The sequence below is a fragment of the Eurypyga helias genome, unplaced genomic scaffold (genome assembly GCF_000690775.1).
Source record: "Eurypyga helias isolate BGI_N326 unplaced genomic scaffold, ASM69077v1 scaffold4758, whole genome shotgun sequence".
NCBI classification, from domain to species: Eukaryota; Metazoa; Chordata; class Aves; order Eurypygiformes; family Eurypygidae; genus Eurypyga; species Eurypyga helias.
Genome location: NW_010264838.1, coordinates 43,105 through 62,817, shown reverse-complemented (window position 1 = coordinate 62,817; position 19,713 = coordinate 43,105). Strand labels below are relative to the sequence as shown.

The window sequence follows — 19,713 nt, the reverse complement described above, 5'->3', positions numbered from 1 at the left end:
TGCTGAACAGGAGTTCCCGTAGCGATCCAGTAGCTTGAGTCAAGAGAGAGAATGCTGGTGAGAAGACTGAGCCTCAGGACAGAACTCGAGGCAGTTTGTGGGTCAAACACCTCAGCTCCCTTGCTTGTTCGGGGGGACCCCTGGTCCTCGTAACCAGCAGTCATTGCTGTACGTACATCACCTCAGGGACACTTCCGAGCAAACCGCGTTTCCCTTGGTGCTTTGTGTGTGGCTTTGAGGATAGTCTGCTCCAGAGGCAAATCCGTAAAGCTAGAGAGGAAAGGATTCATGGGTTAGGCTCTCAGAGTTTGCTGTACTGCTGCAGGAGGCCTTTGTCCTTCTGGCACGCCAGAGGGAACAACTGCAGTAAAACCTGAGGCATGACCAGGTGGGAGGCTCAGTGGAGATGTGAGCGAGGGCCGTGTCATTCGTGTGGATGTGCCAGAGCTGCTCCGTGGGCGCTGACAGCTCCTATGCATCGTGCCAGATGCGAACCAGGAATTGCTCCCTGCAGCAGATCCCTTTAGCAGGAGAGATGCGCCAATTTCATATAAAAAACCTCTTCTTCTGCCTCTCAATTAAAGGTGAGCTTAAGTTGTCCCTAAGGATGCCAAATATGGAAGAGTCAGGGTGTGGTGGGGGGAACAGATTCCCTCCCTGCACCCCCAGTAATCTTCTTCTCTTGGCCATTCTGTAAAGCATCTCTGTGCATGGATCACTGTTTTTACTAAACGGGGAAAACAGGTCTTGTCACCAATGCCAAAGCCTAGTTTCTAGTTAGCTTTTGGCTAAGTAAAGCCAAAATTTTCAGGTTAGACTTGAAAACAACATTTCAGGTGAAGAGTATTTGTTTTCAGTCAGACACTTGTGTAGTCTTACCCTTCAAATACAGCACTGAAAAAATAGAGCAGGGAACCCCTGCAGATAGCTAAGATGCACTGGTACAGGGGTAACTGGCAGAAGAACTGAAGGGCATGTACACATTTCTTGCAGAAGTAAGCAAATACCACCTGGCAACGGACATAGCATTAACACGGATAGAAGTGCTGTTGTGCTGGCTTTGGTTGGGATAGAAGTAGTTTTCTTGACAGTAGCTACTGTGAGGCTGTGTGTTGGATTTGTGCTGAGAAGAATGTTGACAACACACTGGTTTTAGTTGTTGCCAAGCAATGTTTGCTTTAAGACAAGGGCGTTTCCAGTTTCTCATACCGCCCCTGTGTTGTTCGCTGCGAGGAGTCACTGCCAGGACAGCTGACCCCAACTGACCAAAGGGACATTCCATGCCAGAAAACATCATGCTCAGTCTATAACTTGGGGGAAGTGAGCCAAGAGTGTGTCTATGATTCTATGATTCACGCTTTTGCTGCTTGGTGACTGGCTGGGTGTTAGTGGGTAGTGAACAGTTGTATGATGCTGTTTTTGCTTGTTTGTTTTTTCCCTATCGTTGTTTTCCTTTTCATTACATATTATTATCATTAGTATTTTCATTACATATTCTTAATAGTGTTAGTCTCATTCCTTTATTTAATTTCTTTTCACTTATTAACCTGTTCTTATCTCAACCCATGAGTTTTCTTACCTCTTCCTCCGACACTCTCCCCTGTCCCACAGGGGTGGGGTAGGTAAGTGAGCGGCTGGGTGGTGCTTAGTTGCTGGCTTGTTGCAGGGCAGGGATGTCATGCCACTTTTCTGGCAGTTACACTCATCTTGCAGTGATGCATTTTTGCTGCTTTTTTGTTGTTGTTGTTGTTGGTTTGTTTGTTTTTTTTTTTTACCATAGGTGGCTCACATGACAAAAAGTGAGATCTGTCTTCAGGACACTGCCTTTATTGGGCCAGGACTTCTCTTTTTGGACCAGTACTTCAACAGTGTCGTTGATGAATATATTGTTCTGTGGATAGCACTGGTAAGGATTTTGGTTTATACTTTTCCTTTGGAGCATACTTAAGGGGTGGATTGAGAGCCGTCCCTGTCATTCTGCTCTGCCATTCCTGACTGGCTCAGATTTCAGCTGTCTCTGCAGAGGGAATGCTGGGACACGTGTAAACAGGTGTTTAGGGAGCTGAGTAAATTTACAGCTCTCTTGTAATTACGCTTTAGTCCAGGTGGTTTGTTTAAAGTTATTCTGCGGACTAACCTTTGTTTATCAGACTCTAAGTGTTTTGTGCTCTTTGTTTTTTGGGTTTGGGGTTGTTGTTTTTCTAAACTAGACCACTCTGTATGTTCAAATGCTTGTTAAGCTTATCCTTGGGTAGATGTTGATTAAAGTATAGCTGGATTTATAGTAGAGACAACTCTTAAAAATACTTGATTTTTTTTTAACCTGCTCTGTTTTGTTCTTTTGAAGTTCATATCCTTGTTTGATATGCTGAGATATGCCACTGGTGTGTGCCTACAGATCGCTGCTCATCTTCATATACATGTCTTCAGAATTTCATCTCATCAAGCTCCTGAACAGGTTCAAAACTGTGACTGATTAAATAGGTCGAGGACAAGAGATGAAGCAGTTAGGGGATGTTGAATGAAACAGCCTCTGTTTTTTCAGGGAAGACAGATTAAGCTTTTCAAGAAGAGTTCTGTGAGAAAGCTCATGCTATCCCAGGCATTACCAGAGGTCAGAATTACCAACTACAAAGCCCTGCAGATTTTAGACATTGCAGCTGCTATCTCATACCATGAATACCACATTTGAAACTTTTGCCATTTCCTGTAAGGTAACCTGAATTCTGTGCTCTGCTCTGGTGAATGTAGACTACAAACTGAGGTGCTACCAACCAGAATTCAAACAGGAATTTCACTTTTCCTTAGCCCAGGTGACTAATCCTCTTTACTTAGTTTCAGAAGTCTTCTTGCAGCTGCTGTGAAGTGGTACTCAGAGGTATCAATGAATACAAGTACTGCATTATTAAGGCCATGAGGTTAAACTACTTATTAGTCTCTATTCTGATACTCCTAAAGAACGTGCTACTACATCAGTAGGATGAAGGAGGTATAGCTCAGGAAAATTTTATTTCAGAATACTCTTATGAGTGCCTTTAGGATTCACATGTTCTCTAGTACATAACCTACTGTTACTGCATACATTTGTAGCTTGCATTTTCTTCCAAGGCTAGTTTTTGGTTTTGTGGTCATAACAAGGTTTGCCTCATTGTTCTCCATCATTATCCAGACTAGAGGTAGTTGCATACTTTGAGGACACTAACTTTACCTAACTTGTATCTGTGAAGCTACAAGTGAATGACAAAGTTCACTGTGACAAAGTTCACAATGACTGTGACGGTTTGTGACAATGCAACCCACTCATATGTAATGAAGTATGTTTGCCCTCCTTGTGTTCATCTGCCTTACAGTCTGTCTGATTTGTCTTGTAACTACCACTGTACTTCATCCAGACAAAACTGCACAGAACTAAACCCTAATGTGTGGTAAAACTCCCCAAAACAGAAAGTCAGGCCCACTGTTAGCCAGTGGGGCTTTTCCTAAAGGCGGCAGCTGACAGTAGTGACGACAGCAGCTAGGAACATCAAAGAAAAGCTGAATCCTCTCTGCGAGCAAATCATGACTTGTACACAGACCCTGTAAGCTTGAGCTCCTTTAAAGAGGTACTAATCGAGTATGGATTTTGTAAAAAGCTGTTGAATGTAAGTGTCTGCTACCGATTTCAGTTGCTGATGTGTAGCTGAGCTGTGAATTTATAAAGTCCTTCCTGAACTGTACAATAAAGAATGCTATGGTTTGTTTTAAAAATGGCCACTGCAGCTTCCCAGCTGTACATTAATGCAAAAAGACTTCCTGAGGTGCTCAAGGAAGTTATGCGGTGTGTTGTCTGCTAAATCTGGGGGGGATAAAATGCCATTGACCACACTCCTGCTTAAGAAGGATATACTAATACACATGAGGGATAACTTAACAGTTGCTGCCAAAGGACCAGCACTCTAAGTGACTAATAGCAATTCCAAATGAACCCTACCCCTCCTGTTGGAGGCTGGAAAAGACACAGCATCTACACATGAACTTGGCCTGGACCCAGGGCATGGGCAAATAGAAGATGGTGAAGACCATTTCAGTTTGCCTGAATACTGTAAACAAATTAACCACCTGATGGAAAGACAGAGGCAGGTTTTGTTAGAGTGAGAAGGTTTGGTTCCTCGGTATGCTCAAAAATGTGTCACATACTAGTAGGTAGAAGTACTTTTAAAAGTACATGATTGGGGTATGTGGATGATAGGAAACTAATGCAGAAATTGGTCACAAAACCAGAAACATGAGGCAATACTAACAAATAACCAAGAACTGAAGATAGGAAGCAAAAACTGCTAAGCTGTTGTTAACTGTTATAGCATCATCTTATCATCCTCAGAGGGTTGAGACTCAGCAGCAGTTACCCGATGATGAGCATAGTTCCCTGTCACCCACCAGGGGCCCACGTGCCTCATTCTAGCAACGTACCTTCTGTGCTTGCTCCTTCCTGGAGTCATAGCCGATGCAGAACAAAATGAGCTCCCTAGGGGTTGCTTGTTCAACTCCAGTTGCAACCTATCAGCTGAAGTTTCTGTGAATTAGCTGACCCTAATCTGGCTCTCAGAACTGGAGAACCATCGTCAAATTGCTTGATTCTGAGCTCAGAATACTAGTAAGCTGAAGAGAAGAATCTGTTTGGACTGGTTTTGAAATACACTGTTATGAAAACATCACATTTGTGGGTGTGTGGATGGTTTTTAGTTGATCTGTTGTACTAAATCTAAGCACAAAATATATTAGGAACTACCTAATTTGTAAAACTGGATATTCAGGCATAATGGTTTTCTGTAAAACAAACTGCATGCAAGCTAAGCCGATTGTTGAATTTATACTGATTTACTGTAATGAGATACATGAAAGATAAATGCTTTATCCTTAAAACCTAGGCCTCCCTAAATTGCTAGTCATTCGGAATTGCAAGAAGTAATATTCCATCTCAAAAGCTTGTAATAACTTGTACTAAATAAATGAGCTAGATTACTTCTAGCAGTGTTTCTACAAGAACTATGTTCCCCAAAATGCATAATGTTTAATTATGCTTACTTGAGCAGATGTCGTATAAAGCTGTGATACTCAGCTTATCATTCCAGTGAAGAAACCTGCTTTTGGGACAAAATTACAGTAGTTCATATATCTTTTTTTAGTACAAAGATACTACAGTGCATAGCAAAAGAGTTAATAAAATTTACTTTAATTTACCATAATACACAACATTAAACAGTCTTACATGAGCCATGTCATACTTTGAACTTTTGTAACTGCTGGTACGTCAGCAGACTAAGTGTTGAAACTATGAAAATCTCACAAGTTTGCAGCTTGTGAAAACTGCTTCTGGGTGCACAGTGGACCTAAAGGCGTAAAGTTATGTAAAATCTAGGTAATACATTTTTCATTAATTCTGCCCATTGTTACAATTTGGCATTGTAAAAAGTGAAACAGTTTAAACAGTTCCATGCTAATGAAAGTGAGTATTAAGTAGTTAAAGATTAATTGTGTAGACAGTAAATGATTTGGGGTCCATACTCTTCCTGCTCCCCCCCCGCCAAGTAATAGATTTACTAATGTACATTCGTACAACATAGCAAACAAGATTAGAGCAATCCATGAAAGCATTTCATAGGAACTTTAAAACATTTAGATCTTAACATACTATGGCTATGGCTAATGCCTATACTTGTATCATGTTACTTAGGTACAAGTTGTTTCTCCATTGAGCCATCAGAATAACATGGACTGAAGAGACTTGCGAACAGTTGCCATCTCCTGCTGTTGCTGTTACAAGGAAAGGAGATAATACTGAACAAACACTGTATCAAAATGATTCCTTTGAGCTAATTAAATGAATGTAAAATGACTTTTTTTAGAGCATGTCCTATTTTTGCATTTAACTGACTTCACAGAGCTGATACTTACGGTGTCCATCATAATTTTCTTCTGCAACATAGCCATTTCTTTGCGAAGCTCACTTTGTGCGCCAGCTAGAAGGTTTTCATTGTTCTTTTCCAGCTCTTCCATGCTCTGAAGTTAAGCATAATCTTAATTCAGAACTGCTCAGCATCAAAGGGTTAATTTAAACCAACCAAACAGACAGACTACAATTTCATTTTTACAGTAGCAGTGGTCACTGATAATTGATGAGTTTTGTCACAGACTTGACAGAGAGATCATAAGGGACTTAGTACTCCTTCCTGCTTATGGACGGTATGGACCCTGTAAAACAATGTAGACCCTGTGAAGGACACGGTCCCCTCCACTCAGCATCTGTGAGGTCTCAGGTAGTTACCCTGCATTTCAACGAACATAGTTCTACAAGAGAAGATGAAATATAAACCTGTCAGGAATGACAGGGACTTGACATTATGACAACCTTGGAGACTTCTTGAAGACTATAAAAGCCATTAAATTTCCTTCTCTTCGCACACTTCTCCCCACATAAGCCAAGTACAGCTCGCTGTCTGTTTTCCCTTTTGTACATACAATTATGTCTAACTCTCTTGTAGGTGGGTACTTGGATTTTTCGTGACCTCTATTTAGTTAAGCTTATTTGAGGCTTGATTTCTACCTTTTGCTCTTGCTTAAGAAGAAAACTCAAAGTAATGCTTAACCTTCTGTTCATATATCTTTGAAGAAGACATGCTTGACATTTTGGAACAGTTATTTATTAATGCTTTTGTAACATCCTCTGTAAATTTTGACGATTGTAAACTAAGCGCTGCTCTATTTCAGGTTTATTTTTTGAAGCTACCAGACTTAAACAAACCCCAACACATCATAATTAACTGAAATTTCAAAAAGAGACCAGTTAGGAAATGACTCTAACAAAAAATAAGGTTTTTAGACTTGAATCTGCCCCATGTAACAGTATATACTGGGGGCCACACAGCTGGAAAGCAGCTTGTCAGAAAAGGACCTGGGGGTCCTGGTGGGCCCCAAGGTGCACATAGAATCATAGAATGGTTTGGGTTGGAAGGGACCTTAAAGAGCATCTAGTTCCAACCCCCCTGCCATGGACAGGGACACCTTGCACTAGACCAGGTTGCTCAAAGCCACATCCGGCCTGGCCTTGAAGACATCCAGGGATGGGGCATCCACAACATCTCTGGGCAACCTGTTCCAGTGCCTCACTACCCTCTCTGTGAAGAATTTCTTCCTGACATCTAATCTAAACCTCCCTGATTTCAATTTATACCCATCCCCCCTTGTCCTATAACTACAGGCTCTTGTAAAAAGTCCTCTCCCAGCACCCTTGTAGGCCCCCTTCAGATACTGGAAAGCTGCAATGAGGTCTCCTCGGAGCCTCCTCTTCTCCAGGCTGAACAAGCCCAATTCATGAGCTAACATAGTGCCTTGCAGCAAAGGCAGCCAGCGGTCTTCTAGGCTGCATTAGGAGAAGTGCTGCAGCAGGTGGAGGGAGATGATCTTTCCACTCAGAACTGGAGAGACCACACCTGGAGTGTTCCAGTTCCAGACTTGTCAGTACAAGAGAGACATGGACATACTGGATAGAGGCCAACAAAGGGCCAGGAAATGACTGAGGGACAGGAGCGTTTCCCTTAGGAGGAAAGCCTGAGAGAGTTGGGACTGTTTAGCCTAGGGAAGGCTTGGGGGATTCTCACCTCACTTAAATACCTCAAGGGTGGGTGCAAAGAAGATGGAGCCAGGCTCTTGGGGTCCCCAGTGACAGGGGCAGAGGCAATGGGCACAAAGAGAAACACAACATCAGGAAACACATTTTTACTGCGAGGGTGACCAAGCACTGGAACAGGCTGCCCAGAGAGGCTGTGGAGTCCCATTGATGGGGAAACTCAAAAGGCACCTGGATGTAAGTCCCTGGCACCTCACCGTAGGTAGCCCTGCCATACTCCCTGCTGGCCAGACCAGCCAGCCTCCAGGGCCCCTTCCAACCTCAACACTTCCGCCTCTCCATGCTACCATGCCTCTGCATTCGTTACAAACCTATCATTCAGGGTACTTCCATCTTTCTTGCAGTTTAGATTTCTAATACCTTACTTAGAAAAACAGTGGGGGAAGGAAATTCTGGGAACAGTGTGTTTTGTTCTTAGAGTAAAATAACAGGGAAAAGTTTTTTTTTTTTTTACCAGAAAGTCAATTTTTTGTGTAGTTGTACTCAAGCTTTTTTTTGCTGTCTCGTATGTTAGCTACTTTGTTAAAAAAAAAAAATCAAAACACACCACAGTTGATGAATATGAATTGTATTCAAAATATGTTACAGGCACTATCCAAAACAAGGTGTTTGTAGGGACTCCCAGCAAATACAAAAATTATGCGTAAAGCAACAGGAAAGTTAAACGGGACTGATTGTGTAACCATCCAGCTGGGCCTGTTTTCACCATAAATCATTGTTTCCATCAGATTCTTCCTTCTGACATTTTAGTGAATGCTTACCTTGAATACCACGTGACAGAAAGGAAAGCCCTTTCTCATGAATGTTGCTTAGGGGGAGATGAGGGGAGTTCTAACTGGGCAATTTTGAGGGAATTACAATTGGTTTTCTTTAAGGGTCACTTTCCTTACATGAAACAGCAATAGCTAGAAAGTTTAATGACAGAAAAAAAATTGGTGTCTAATTCTCATTATGGGGGATGCACCTGCCAGTACTAATAAAAGCAGTAAATCACAGCCCAAGATGTATATTTAACAGCTTGTAAAGTTTCACTATTTTAAATACAGGCAAAAAAATCGAAGGGAATAATTAAGACAAAATCCCAAAGATTTAACTGACCTATATAACCTTTAAACTGGTACAAAGTATGCTTGGAGGCTCATGGTTAAATATTTGAAGCAGATGAGCCAACCAGATCCCTGTGAGACCACATTTATCTAAATAGTTCATTCAACAGATACACTGTGTATGCATGTAGAGAGGACTAGCCATGTTCTTAACAAATAAGGAAAGATACTAATATGAATATTCACACAAGACATTTTCATGAGAAGAACTTTAAATCTCTATTTCATAAAGGCTGAATTAATCCAGTTTTCTTAAGTGATAAGGATCAGCTGCCTTCTAAGAAGAAAGTTTACTGTACCTTTAAGAATTGTTCATAGAGTTGCTTAATGGTTTTCAGTCTCTGACTTTGAACTATTCTTGCCTGTTGAAAAACTTTTTGTTGCTGACGAAACATATTCTGAAGCAGAAGGAAGAGAACAAAAATAATCGCATTACTCAACTAAAAGTGCTTGGACAGCAACTCTAATGTCATTTATCAGGATGGGAAATTCTGCCTTCAGTGGAAATCTGGGCCGTGCAATGTAGGTGCCCGCCTGGGGAGTTATCCTTCTGCTTATTAATGATAGAAAGACTGACGGCTGGATTAAGCCTGGAGCCACCTCCTGAGGTCCCTTCCAACCTGCATCATCCCTATGAGATCTCACAAGGATTGCTATCCCAACGCAGTTCTTGAGGATATCTCAGGGGAGCGTGCTGCCTAGAGAAAGGCAAAACTGACAAATGTGTTGGGAATACAATTACTGCGACATGATGTGATTGCATTCCATTTTATAGCTCCTGTCCTCTCCAGTGATCAAACCCTCATACATTAACTATATACAGGTGTATTTTAAAGCAATGCATGCTAGAAGACGACTATTTTCCTTGACTCCTTTGTTCCCTGAACCCAGACTATGGATGCACAGAAAGAGTACACGTCTTTCTTCATAAATGGTCTTGGCTTTTCTCCAGCCGTATGCTGGCCTAGAGCATCACTCATTGCCATTTATAACTTGCCATAAAGTTGATAAGCGCACCCTTCTTCACTGTAAAATATATCCAAATACATCAAAATTTTCAGTTTGAGAACCACCAAACTTGAATGAATTGTTTTAATCAAGAGGCAAACAATCATATGTTTGTTCACATAAAATGTTTTTACATTTCTTGAGTATCTAAAGAACAATATTCCCTCCTTGTGAAAATACACTGAAACTCACGTCATGCTGGAAACCCACCACTAGTTTTTCTTCCTGCTCCTCTGCTTTCTGCACATCTACATCCCATTGCTGAAATAAAGTCAGGAACTGTTGGGAGAACTCATGATTGAGCTTCTGCCTATAAACAGACAGACACTAGCTGTATGACAAATGCTGTGAAGAACTACAAGGAAATCCAAGGTTCAACACACACATGAAGTAGAATAAAAGGAGCTGGCACAGGTAAAAGAAACAGGCTGTTTGGACATCTGGCCCTAACTAAATACGGTATGTTTTGAAAAACTGAACACACATATGTACACGCATACCTGCTGAGTGAATGTGGATTATATACAGGAGGAGACGACGAGACAGCACTCGTACACAGCTGAGGTTAAAAAAAAATTACAACTTTTCTTTCTAATAGAATCAGGTTTTCTGAGATATACTATTTTTTTCTAACCAAATTACAGATCTTGGCTTTAACACAAGGGGTTTATAATGAAAAACCGACTACCTCTTCCGTTAGTTCATTATGCTGTAGTTTCTCTATGCAGACATATTTTGTCAGTACAAGTTTCAAATATATATGTAAAAACACCAAGACAGTTCCAAGTATTGCTGACATTCAGTTTTTAGCTGTCTCATTTTCTACTTTGCTCTACCTGTAGCATGAGATGTAGTAATTAAACATGCCTTAAGAGGAAAGAGGTATGTAGGGGGAAAGTTATTTACAGTGTGCAAATGAAAATTATTTTCTTTCTTACCCAGAATGGTACAAAAAATTTATTGAATATTTTTCAGTTTTCAAGTAAAAACAGAAAATTCCAACTGAAGTGGAAAAAATAAGAACAGTGTTTTCAAAGACAAACAAGTAAAACCAGTTCTATAAGGTACCTTGTCCTCAAAATTCCAAATCCTGAGTTTCTCCATTCAGAAGAGAAAGCACTAGGCTAAACCATAACTATCAGTTTAACCAGGTGGACACAGCCGGAGGCAGTAGAAAGGCAGGACCTGAGCTGGTATTTAATAAGGAGATACACTACTTGGTGTTTAACTGCAAGAAGGATCAAGTATTCATGCTGTGACAGAAAAGGGAATTTGATTTCACAGGTTTGAAAAACAAGGGTAGATGTTACCTTTGCTCCTGCTGCGTTTTCCAAACATGCTCAATCTTCTGGTTACTGGTTTTGAGTGAGGCTTTCGTATACATTTCTAATCTTTTCCTCTTAGCTAAGAGCGCCTTGTTAATATCAGCTAAAAATCAAAGAACATTCAGAAATTAAGCATACCAAGATACCTTGTGCCTATTATTAAAAACGCTGATGAGTTACGCTTTGGAGAAGTGAACAAGGTGTGTTGTAGTGGAAAGAAGCTAATGTGAGCTGGACTCCTGGCTGCTGTGTTGAGTGTCCGTACACCCCAGTTGGCCCTGGTGTGAGTGCTGCTTCCCGAAGGCCCCCACACACCCTAACCAACACCCAGCCTCTGGAGTTGCAGCTACTCACTGCCCAGCCCCACTAACTACTCCAGGATCTGCTTCAAGTCCCACCTCTCTCAGGGGGCAGACCAAGTAGGACCCACTGTGATGTGACTCAGCTTTAGCTTCTTTCATTCCAGGCTGGACAGTAGTGGGTACAGTGTCCAACTGGCTCTGAGCAGACACACAGTGGAGGGAAAACATCAAGCAGTTTGAAGTCAGGGTAGCTGCAGCGCTTCTGTTATGTACATTTAAATCAGTTCCTTACATGCTGTCATCGTGCGTTGCCCGCACTGATTGTTAGGGTCCAACATGTACTCCTAACATAACATCCATACAGTAAGCACACATATATGCTTGAAAAGCTCACAGCACTGTGCAATCAGATTGCACTGCACATCCTCAAACGCTGTATTTGGACACCTCAGTGTTTGTGCATTCTCGATTCATACCTTGCACAAACCTGACTGAGCACAGACATCTTGCTCTTTTCTGTAATATCTAATGAGGTTGCAGTCACACCATCAAAATCCTTATTATTTCAGCTGCATGACTGCAGTGCCAGCTCAGAGTTTCTAGACCTTCAAGGAATGGAGTTAGGCTGACACTATTTAAACCACACACGTTTCAAAGTAATATTCAAATTACTTAAATTTCAGAAATAAATTAAAGGTCATATGTGATTACTATCACTGTGAACATGCAGAATGACTGAACGACAAACTATTTCATACTTGAGAGACTTCTTACTTTTTAAAATATATTCAAGTTAATATAAGTGAGTATGTTTGTTTAATTTACATTTGGAGATCTAACAAGTCCCAGCTTAAGGTTAATACAGCAATTCCTTTTCCTTCTCACTGTAGGTTTCAGGAAACATCTGTAAACCTCTCTCTGAGACATCTGCTCCTGCAGACAGCATCCTCTCTCTCATCCGTTCATTTCCTTTCTTCTAGCCTATTTTTGAGTCTTCCATAACAAGCAATCCTAGCTTTTTGACTCTGAAATCCTCCTCCTACCTAGACTGCTAGATCTGCAATAACCCTAACCCTAAAACTTCACGTTAAATGTGATTTTTCTCTCTAGCTATGTAGAATTCAGTGGAAATAGCAAAGCTATCTCAGAAACTGGTTACGACTAAACTAAACCCAGCTAGGTGATACACATAAATCTCTCATCACTAGATGACTGGCTTTACTTACCTTCCTCCTAGAGAAGGAAAGCTCTTTCTAGCTCTTCTAGAAGCATTGTATTCTTCTTCCTGGCTGCTGAAATTCTCTTTTCTACTAATTCCCTGATCTCACATCTTTGTGCAGAGTACAGGCTACTCTAGTTTGTTCTGTATTGCAACAACAATTATACTTCCAAAATACCTTGTCTAGAAAGATTTGTTCTATGTAACTGCTTATATTAATATTTACATGCCCTTAATTTCTCACTCAAGTCTTGCCATTCCCAGTCTCTTCTACCTCAGTGTAACAAAAAATTAAGAAAAGCTAACTCACTTTGTCCCTTTTCTCTCCACTATGACTACTGCTTACACCTCATCTTAAAATTGGAATTGATAATCAAAAGCACTCATGCATCTTTCCCTTTTTCCTTTGTCATTACCTATACTAATACATCTCACTTTTTATGCAGTTATTCCATTTTCTTCTTTCTTTTTACTCAGATATAACGTTTTTCTGAAAATTGACAAAGACTGGTCATTTAATGTAAATCTTGAAAGTTATTTTATGGTAAGGAATCACTGTCAATGCTGCAACTTAAAAATGAATTGTTTTATAATTTATTATAATGTAAGTAAACTTACCTCCAAATCTTTCCAGCATATTCTGTACTTCACCCCTACAAAATAGTGCTCAAAATTTTTATTTGCCCATTTTCTGACTTTAGAATAAGACCTGTTGTATATACTTAAAACTAATTTTATTCATGTGCCTTTTACTTGTAAGCAGTGACAGAGCTGCTACTGTTCTACAAGATAAAAAAAATTACACTCCTTTTCTCCTTCTTCAAGAGATCTCCCTTTTAGACTGATTTGCCGTGTTTTTAAAAATTTACTAGTATCTATTAACTTATTCCCCAGCAAAAAGGCTGTATATGAGGCATTTAAAGGGTCCTGAGTAAGGTCAGTAGATAAAATTGATCATTCCTTACACAAAAAGAAAACAGAAGGTATTTGGAACATCAAATGAAAACAAGTCCTTCACAGTTTACATGACTCAGTAAGAAAAATCCAAATGAGAACAGGGTTGCTTTTACAACGCTTTTACCAGTGTGTACGGCAGTGATACAACAGCTGACAAGTCCAAAAAGAGACATGATGGGTAAAGAAAGTGTTTATCTTGCTTTAGATCACCTTCTCCACAAGATACACTTTCTTTTTCGAAGCGTTAAAAAAAAAAAAGGGGGCGGGAGGGGAAGTGTTTTCAAGGCAACAGCTGAAATCTTGCTAAAAGCTATGTCAACATACACTTTTTTTATTACATTTACATTTTCCATAAATACTGAGTTTCATAAGATTTGTAAAAAGAATTTAGTTTTCATGCAAGAGTTGGATCTTTTAAAGTACTGTTAGTATCTTCAAGCAACTAAGATCAGAGGGGAAAAAAATTAATGAAAACATCAACAATTTAGGATAAAACTTAAATCATCTTTTGAAAGAAACAATTTTAAGAATTCACACAAATATATCTATTTTTTATGGATGTTCAAAAGTATCTACAAGGAAACTGCAGAATTACTTTTTTCAATGTTACCTTTTTTCTTTTTACCTACAACTATTACCTGTCACCTGATTTTTGAATCAAATACTAAAAAAAACCCAACCCAAGCAAAACAAGCATAATGAGTAACTGAAAGCAGTACCTATTCAAGACTTGCTTATTTTGGGCGGGACGAAAAAAAAAAATCTAACCTTACCCCACATCATCTGGAACCACGTGAGTATTCACTAAAGACCTTTTCTTTCCATGCTTGTCCATTACCGGTGTTTCACCTTAATAGAAATTTCAAAAAGATTTACAAAAATCTTGTGGAGGTGATTCGAATTATTAGAAAGTGTAATTACTGTTCTGTAATGCCACTTCTCTGAACATGTTTCACAGGTTTCATTTCCCATTGATAACACATGCGGCTCCTAAAACTCTGAATCTGGAGCTGGCAGATGGTGGTGAGTTACTCTGCAAGGCTAGACTAGAGCTGGCTTGAGTTCCTCTAGACTGGTCTCAACCAGCTTTAGCTTCTCTGTGCACTACTATACAATTACTCACAATATAACAACCATCAGAAAGCCTCACCTCTAAGAATTTCATTTTACTGTAAAATAAATTGTGTACTCTGACCTTTAAAACAGCAAAATCACAAATAGGTATATATATTCTCACCAAAAAAAAAAAAAAAAGCCTTGGCTGTCAGATTTCTATTAACAAGGGTGGGGAGGGGTATTTAGCCTGAACAAATGAAGGAGAGAAATTAAGAGAAACAAGCCCAGAAATAACTGCTGAAAGACAAAAATCCAGAAATAGTTACATTAAACTTTACAAAAAAACCAATCGCGATGAATGAGAACTGCATGTTTAAGCAAAGTCCATTTTTTTATGACTCTCCCTCAAGATTAAACAAGAATCTCTTAGTTGACTTCTCTCTTTTCCTCAGCTTTCTCTGCTTCTTCCCTTCTTTTCTTTGGTTCAGATTCATCATGAAGTACTCCTAACCCTGCCAGCATTAAGGCTCTAACCACCCTACCCGACTCAGCACTCCACACAAGAAAGCAGAGCTCTTCTCATCTATCCTGATCTCACAGTATTACATGCAGCCATGTGCTGGAAAGGTACAGCAGCATTAGAATAAGGTAATAAAATCATCCAACAAAATCCTACTCTATTAAAGACTCCATCTATAATTGTAATACATGACTGCATTATACAGAGCTATTCTACTGTGTTCTCTTGCCAATCAAAATTGTGCAATGGGAGGCTAGCTGTGACAAACACTATGAACCATGCTTACTCAGACACTCGCTAACATGGAAGTGTCTTCACTTCTATTCATAGTCAGAAGTATTATACACCTCACTTTAAAATAAAAGAAACCAAATCACATAAGCACCTTCTCTAATATCTTCCTCGGATCCACTGAGCTCTTTCCTTTCCTCCTCAAAGTCATAGGCAGGTATAGGATGATCTTCCTGGGCTGGTTTACCAGCTTTTCCTCCATGCTTTCTTCCCGATGGTGCCATAGAGATTTTCTTCCTACTGAAACGTACATTGCATTTGTTACATAACCTTTCCCCACGATATTCTGAAGATAAATGTATTCATGTGTACTTTGACCTGTTATGGACACCCCTGCAACAGTCTCTATCTGTTAGGATATTCAAGCAGTCAAACTGTTTCACTTTTGAGTGAATCCACAGGATTACCCACCAGTGGTGTACTAAAAACAGGGTCAAAAAAAATACCTGGGCCAGTAGGAACATAATTCTGCTGAAAGCCAAGGAATTAATTATTCACTTTCTTAAGGTGCTTGCCTGTTTGGCTTCCATTATGTTTATTACATATTTTGTCATATCCAGTAACGCATTCCCAAAAAGCTATGCCAATATTCTATCTTACAGAATACAGAAACGATAAACTGTAAAGAACAATCTGATTCTACAAGCCATCCCACACTAGACAGACCAATATACACACATGTGCCACTTCAAAAAATCCTGGGAAACTTTCTGAATTAAAGATAATTTAAATAATTTTTAGCAACTATGCCTCTGCATTCTGTAATGTAACTAACGCAGTTTCTCTATTTGTAGATGTTGTACAAATATACTGCCCTCTTAAAAAACAAATCATTAGTAATACAAATTTTTCTATATTTGTGTATTTAAGGAGTAAAATATCTATTTAGAAGGATAAGAGCATAATTGCAATTATTAAATGTGTGAATGACAGAACCATTTTTTCCTTAGCACTTTATCAATAACAGAAATAATGTATAAGTACAACAGGAAACAGCAAGCTACTGAGTCTCCTTGCTGAAACATTTCTTCTCGTTATCTTTGATATCAAGAGATACGAAGCATCTCAAGTGTCACACGACACATACTTTAAAAAAAGTCCTTAAAAAAATAGCAGGATTACTTGTAAGATGGAAAGAATACAGGGGGGAGGGAGGGGGAAACAAAACCAAAACAAACCAACCAACCAACCCAAAACAAAACCAAGCCACCAACAAAAACCAACAATAAAACCCACCAGCTCAACCTGTTTTTCCAAACTGAACAGAGAGTGATCTGAAAATTAAGTTCACGCACTGAAACTGAGAACTCCAGTAACGAGCTTTTGAATTTCCAGGACTGTGAAGTCCCCCCACCTTAACAGCTGTGTCACACACCTGTTTCCCATTTCTGTTCAATTAGTCATCCATAGCTTGAAAATATGTGGGGTTTTTTTACCACATATTACATGGATATATAACTGATCACACTAAGCTACTAAGAAAGGAACACTGCTTTTTAATACCCAGCTTTTTCTGTGGTTGATGCTCCTCTATACAGCATAAAGATTTATAGACAAGTTGATTTTTTTAAAAAAAGCTCTCTTTAAATTACTTATTGGAAAATCGAACGCTCTTGCATTAAAATTATCCTCAGATGTGAGAAAATTTTCCAGGTTCATTATGTTTTTCAACTACAATGGCTGTTGACTTCAGGAGGAAAGTAATGTTACGGAACCTGGCTGTGCATGTCTCTGTGCTGCCAAACAAGGCACTTCAGAGTTTTCACGTCAAGCATGAACAGGTATTTACATGTATTTTAGGTAGCATACAGGCACCTGTCTGTGCACTGGAAGTCAGTATACAAAGCAGAACTCCCTAGTCCCTCCAGACACTGCAAAACCAATCTTGCCACCTCACGGCCCCACAGAGCCTCCCCTCATCCTATGTAACTACCTGCTTTAGTATCTTCCACAGGTGTGTATTTAACAACGATCTCCGCTCTTCACCCTGCTCAAAAAGACCTGAAATAAACCAGTATTTGTGTGAATCTCCTTTGCGGGGCTTTTCACCGTGGGGGCTCAGCTATTTCTACCACAGGGCAGCAAGGCAGACTTAGGCCTGCACCCCACCACCACCGCAACAGGTTTTCAGGGGGAAACCACTGGGGTGTCGAAGGCTGAGGGTCACTGAGGTGTGCTAACCCTGTTCTCCACTCCCGCCCAACCACCGTTCATCCCTCTCCCTCCACCCTGCGATGCTCTCTCTTCTCCCCTCCCACGGCAGTGTGGCACCCACCACCACCACAGCCGCCTCTCCGCAGGGAGAGAGCGCCTCACGCCCCCCGCCGGAGACAGGGAACGCCGCTTCGCTCTGTCCCGAAGCCCTCACTCCCAGTCGCAACACAGCCTCCCGCAGCAGCCCCCACGTCCCCGTCCGCGCCCCCCTCCCCCGCCTTTCCCAGGAAAGCGACAGACAGGGATAAGAGGACGCGGTCCCACCTCGCTAACTCCCGCCCCCGAGAAAAAGGCGGGAAGAGACCTCAAAGAGGAGGGGCGCATGCGCAGTACGACCTACGGAGGTGCACATCCCGCTCATTCAGCATTAAACTAGTTTAACCCTCACCTCGCTTTATCCTTTTTCTGTAGTTTTTAAATAGAAACTACTTTAATTCCTCATTCAGACAACAAAAAGTCTGCAAAACATTACTGTCACAAGCTTAAGGGAAAAATACCACCTTTTAACATAAATTAGCCATTAATATGAATCCTTATCAAAATGGGTGAGTTGTGGTTTACTTCAGAACAGAAACAGACAAAACGTTTATCACATTTTAGTTAATTTCAAAGCAAACCAAGTATCTTACAGTACAGACACATATCGTACATCAGATGATTACAAAAATTAATGCTTTTTTGAATACTGCTAATACAGTTAACTGAAGATACACCATCCAAAACCTGTTTGAAAAGCTTCAGTATCCTTTCCCACATAAAAACACTGTTCTGATGTCTCAGCAAAATACAGGGCCAAACCCTGTTAAATTTCAAAACACCAAAGCTTCAAATGTCAGTAAAAACCATGTTTTCTGAAGCAAAACACTGCTTCCATACACTGCTACATTAAACCAGTTTGTAACCCATTCATCGAGAGAGGCACTTTTGCTTATATATTTACAATGCTTGTAAAATACTATACCTTCATAATTTTCATTTGATTACAACCCTTTTCTTGTAATCAAGATATAACACCATTGTATTCTTTGGAATACAATACACTACATATAAAGTATCTTTCAAATAACCATTAGTAGTTCTTTTACTATGTATTTTTATTAGCATACATTTCTTCCCAATTAAATAATACAAATAGGGGGATGAATTGTCACTGTGCTTTAACAAATGTCAACATCAATAAATGTATACTAAATCTAAATGACAGGTTACACAATTCTCAATTTTCCCGTAGGGCTAAAAAAAAAAAAAAAAAGCAGCAACGACAGATATCTGCAAAATGTTTTGGAATGCAAGATCAAGGACCTGTTAAGCTGATCCCAAACAACTCTGCCTTCCAACATTTTATCTAGTTGGCAACATCCACTGCAATAAATGCAGCTACATTTCTTTAGGTAACCCTTTTTATAAAAAAGGATAACATGGCCATGAACTAACAGCTGTAAAAGTAAGATCTGTTGGAAACTGCCTATGCACAGGGTTTCCGCATTTTTGTTGTTGTTGTCCTGCATTGTTGCAGCTCCAGCAGCTTGTATATCATGGAGAGTACTGCGGAGATTCTAACTGGAGATGCATGATTTTTTTTTTCTTCATATCAATGTAGTTAAATGCTAAACCATAAAAGACACTTATGAGACAGATTTTAAATGCTTAGCACGTCTTGAGGTAGACTGATCTCCAAAATAAAGCTCTTCTACACTTTGATTCGTTCATGACCAACTTCCTTTTGGATCCTTCTTCTTGGAAAAATCTTTCGTTTAAGTGCAATTAGCTGAGGAGAGAGAAAAAATACAATATTTAGTTCTCTGCTGGGCTAGAGGTGCACAGATGGTCAGACTTTCATCCTTGAAACAATAAAATCTGTACCATCTATAGTAATTAAGTTAATATTGTTCTTCTTGGATTTTTTTTTCACAGCACAGGAAGTTATTTACTCGAATTCATTGATTAGGTGTGCACATTTCCACAGGACTTGTCAATAACTAGAGTAGAAGCAGAAAACAAAACGTACAGTATGCCTATATTCTGATTGTTTTAAAGTTCATTTATGTA

General features: G+C 39.9%; 3 protein-coding genes across 3 annotated transcripts in view; 1 reads left to right on the top strand and 2 right to left on the bottom strand.

Moving 5' to 3' along the window:
- CHPT1 (choline phosphotransferase 1) overlaps positions 1 to 2,476 on the top strand; it is a gene marked incomplete at its 5' end in the record, with an annotated part of 18,115 nt that extends 15,639 nt beyond the window's left edge. Inside the window, 2 exons of the mRNA XM_010156503.1 lie at positions 1,781 to 1,906; positions 2,348 to 2,476. Of these exons, the coding sequence (XP_010154805.1) occupies positions 1,781 to 1,906; positions 2,348 to 2,476 (255 nt within the window). The remainder of the gene's footprint in view (positions 1 to 1,780; positions 1,907 to 2,347) is intronic.
- A 3,118-nt stretch (positions 2,477 to 5,594) lies between these two features.
- Positions 5,595 to 15,683, bottom strand: SYCP3 (synaptonemal complex protein 3). Its single transcript, XM_010156502.1, has 8 exons — positions 15,545 to 15,683; positions 14,357 to 14,432; positions 13,245 to 13,279; positions 11,091 to 11,208; positions 9,991 to 10,090; positions 9,072 to 9,170; positions 5,935 to 6,039; positions 5,595 to 5,793 (listed from the first exon to the last, which is right to left on the bottom strand). The coding sequence occupies exons 1-8, from the start codon at positions 15,672 to 15,674 to the stop codon at positions 5,740 to 5,742; spliced, it is 717 nt and encodes a 238-aa protein (XP_010154804.1). The 5' UTR covers positions 15,675 to 15,683; the 3' UTR covers positions 5,595 to 5,739.
- Positions 15,684 to 18,798: 3,115 nt separating this feature from the next.
- Positions 18,799 to 19,713, bottom strand: part of GNPTAB (N-acetylglucosamine-1-phosphate transferase, alpha and beta subunits) — a 39,734-nt gene continuing 38,819 nt past the window's right edge. The window contains exon 21 of the mRNA XM_010156501.1: positions 18,799 to 19,432. The gene's annotated coding sequence lies outside the window, so the exon portion shown is untranslated. The remainder of the gene's footprint in view (positions 19,433 to 19,713) is intronic.

What these genes read in the sequence shown, in the direction of transcription:
- SYCP3 (XM_010156502.1), bottom strand. Translation starts at nt 15,674, where the DNA reads ATGGCACCATCGGGAAGAAAGCATGGAGGAAAAGCTGGTAAACCAGCC. An exon ending in CGAGGAAGATATTAGAGAAG is followed by an intron (nt 14,433 to 15,544) that starts GTGCTTATGTGA and finishes ATTTCTATTAAG; the next exon opens with GTGAAACACCGGTAATGGAC. An exon ending in TATGCTGGAAAGATTTGGAG is followed by an intron (nt 11,209 to 13,244) that starts GTAAGTTTACTT and finishes TTTGATTTTTAG; the next exon opens with CTGATATTAACAAGGCGCTC.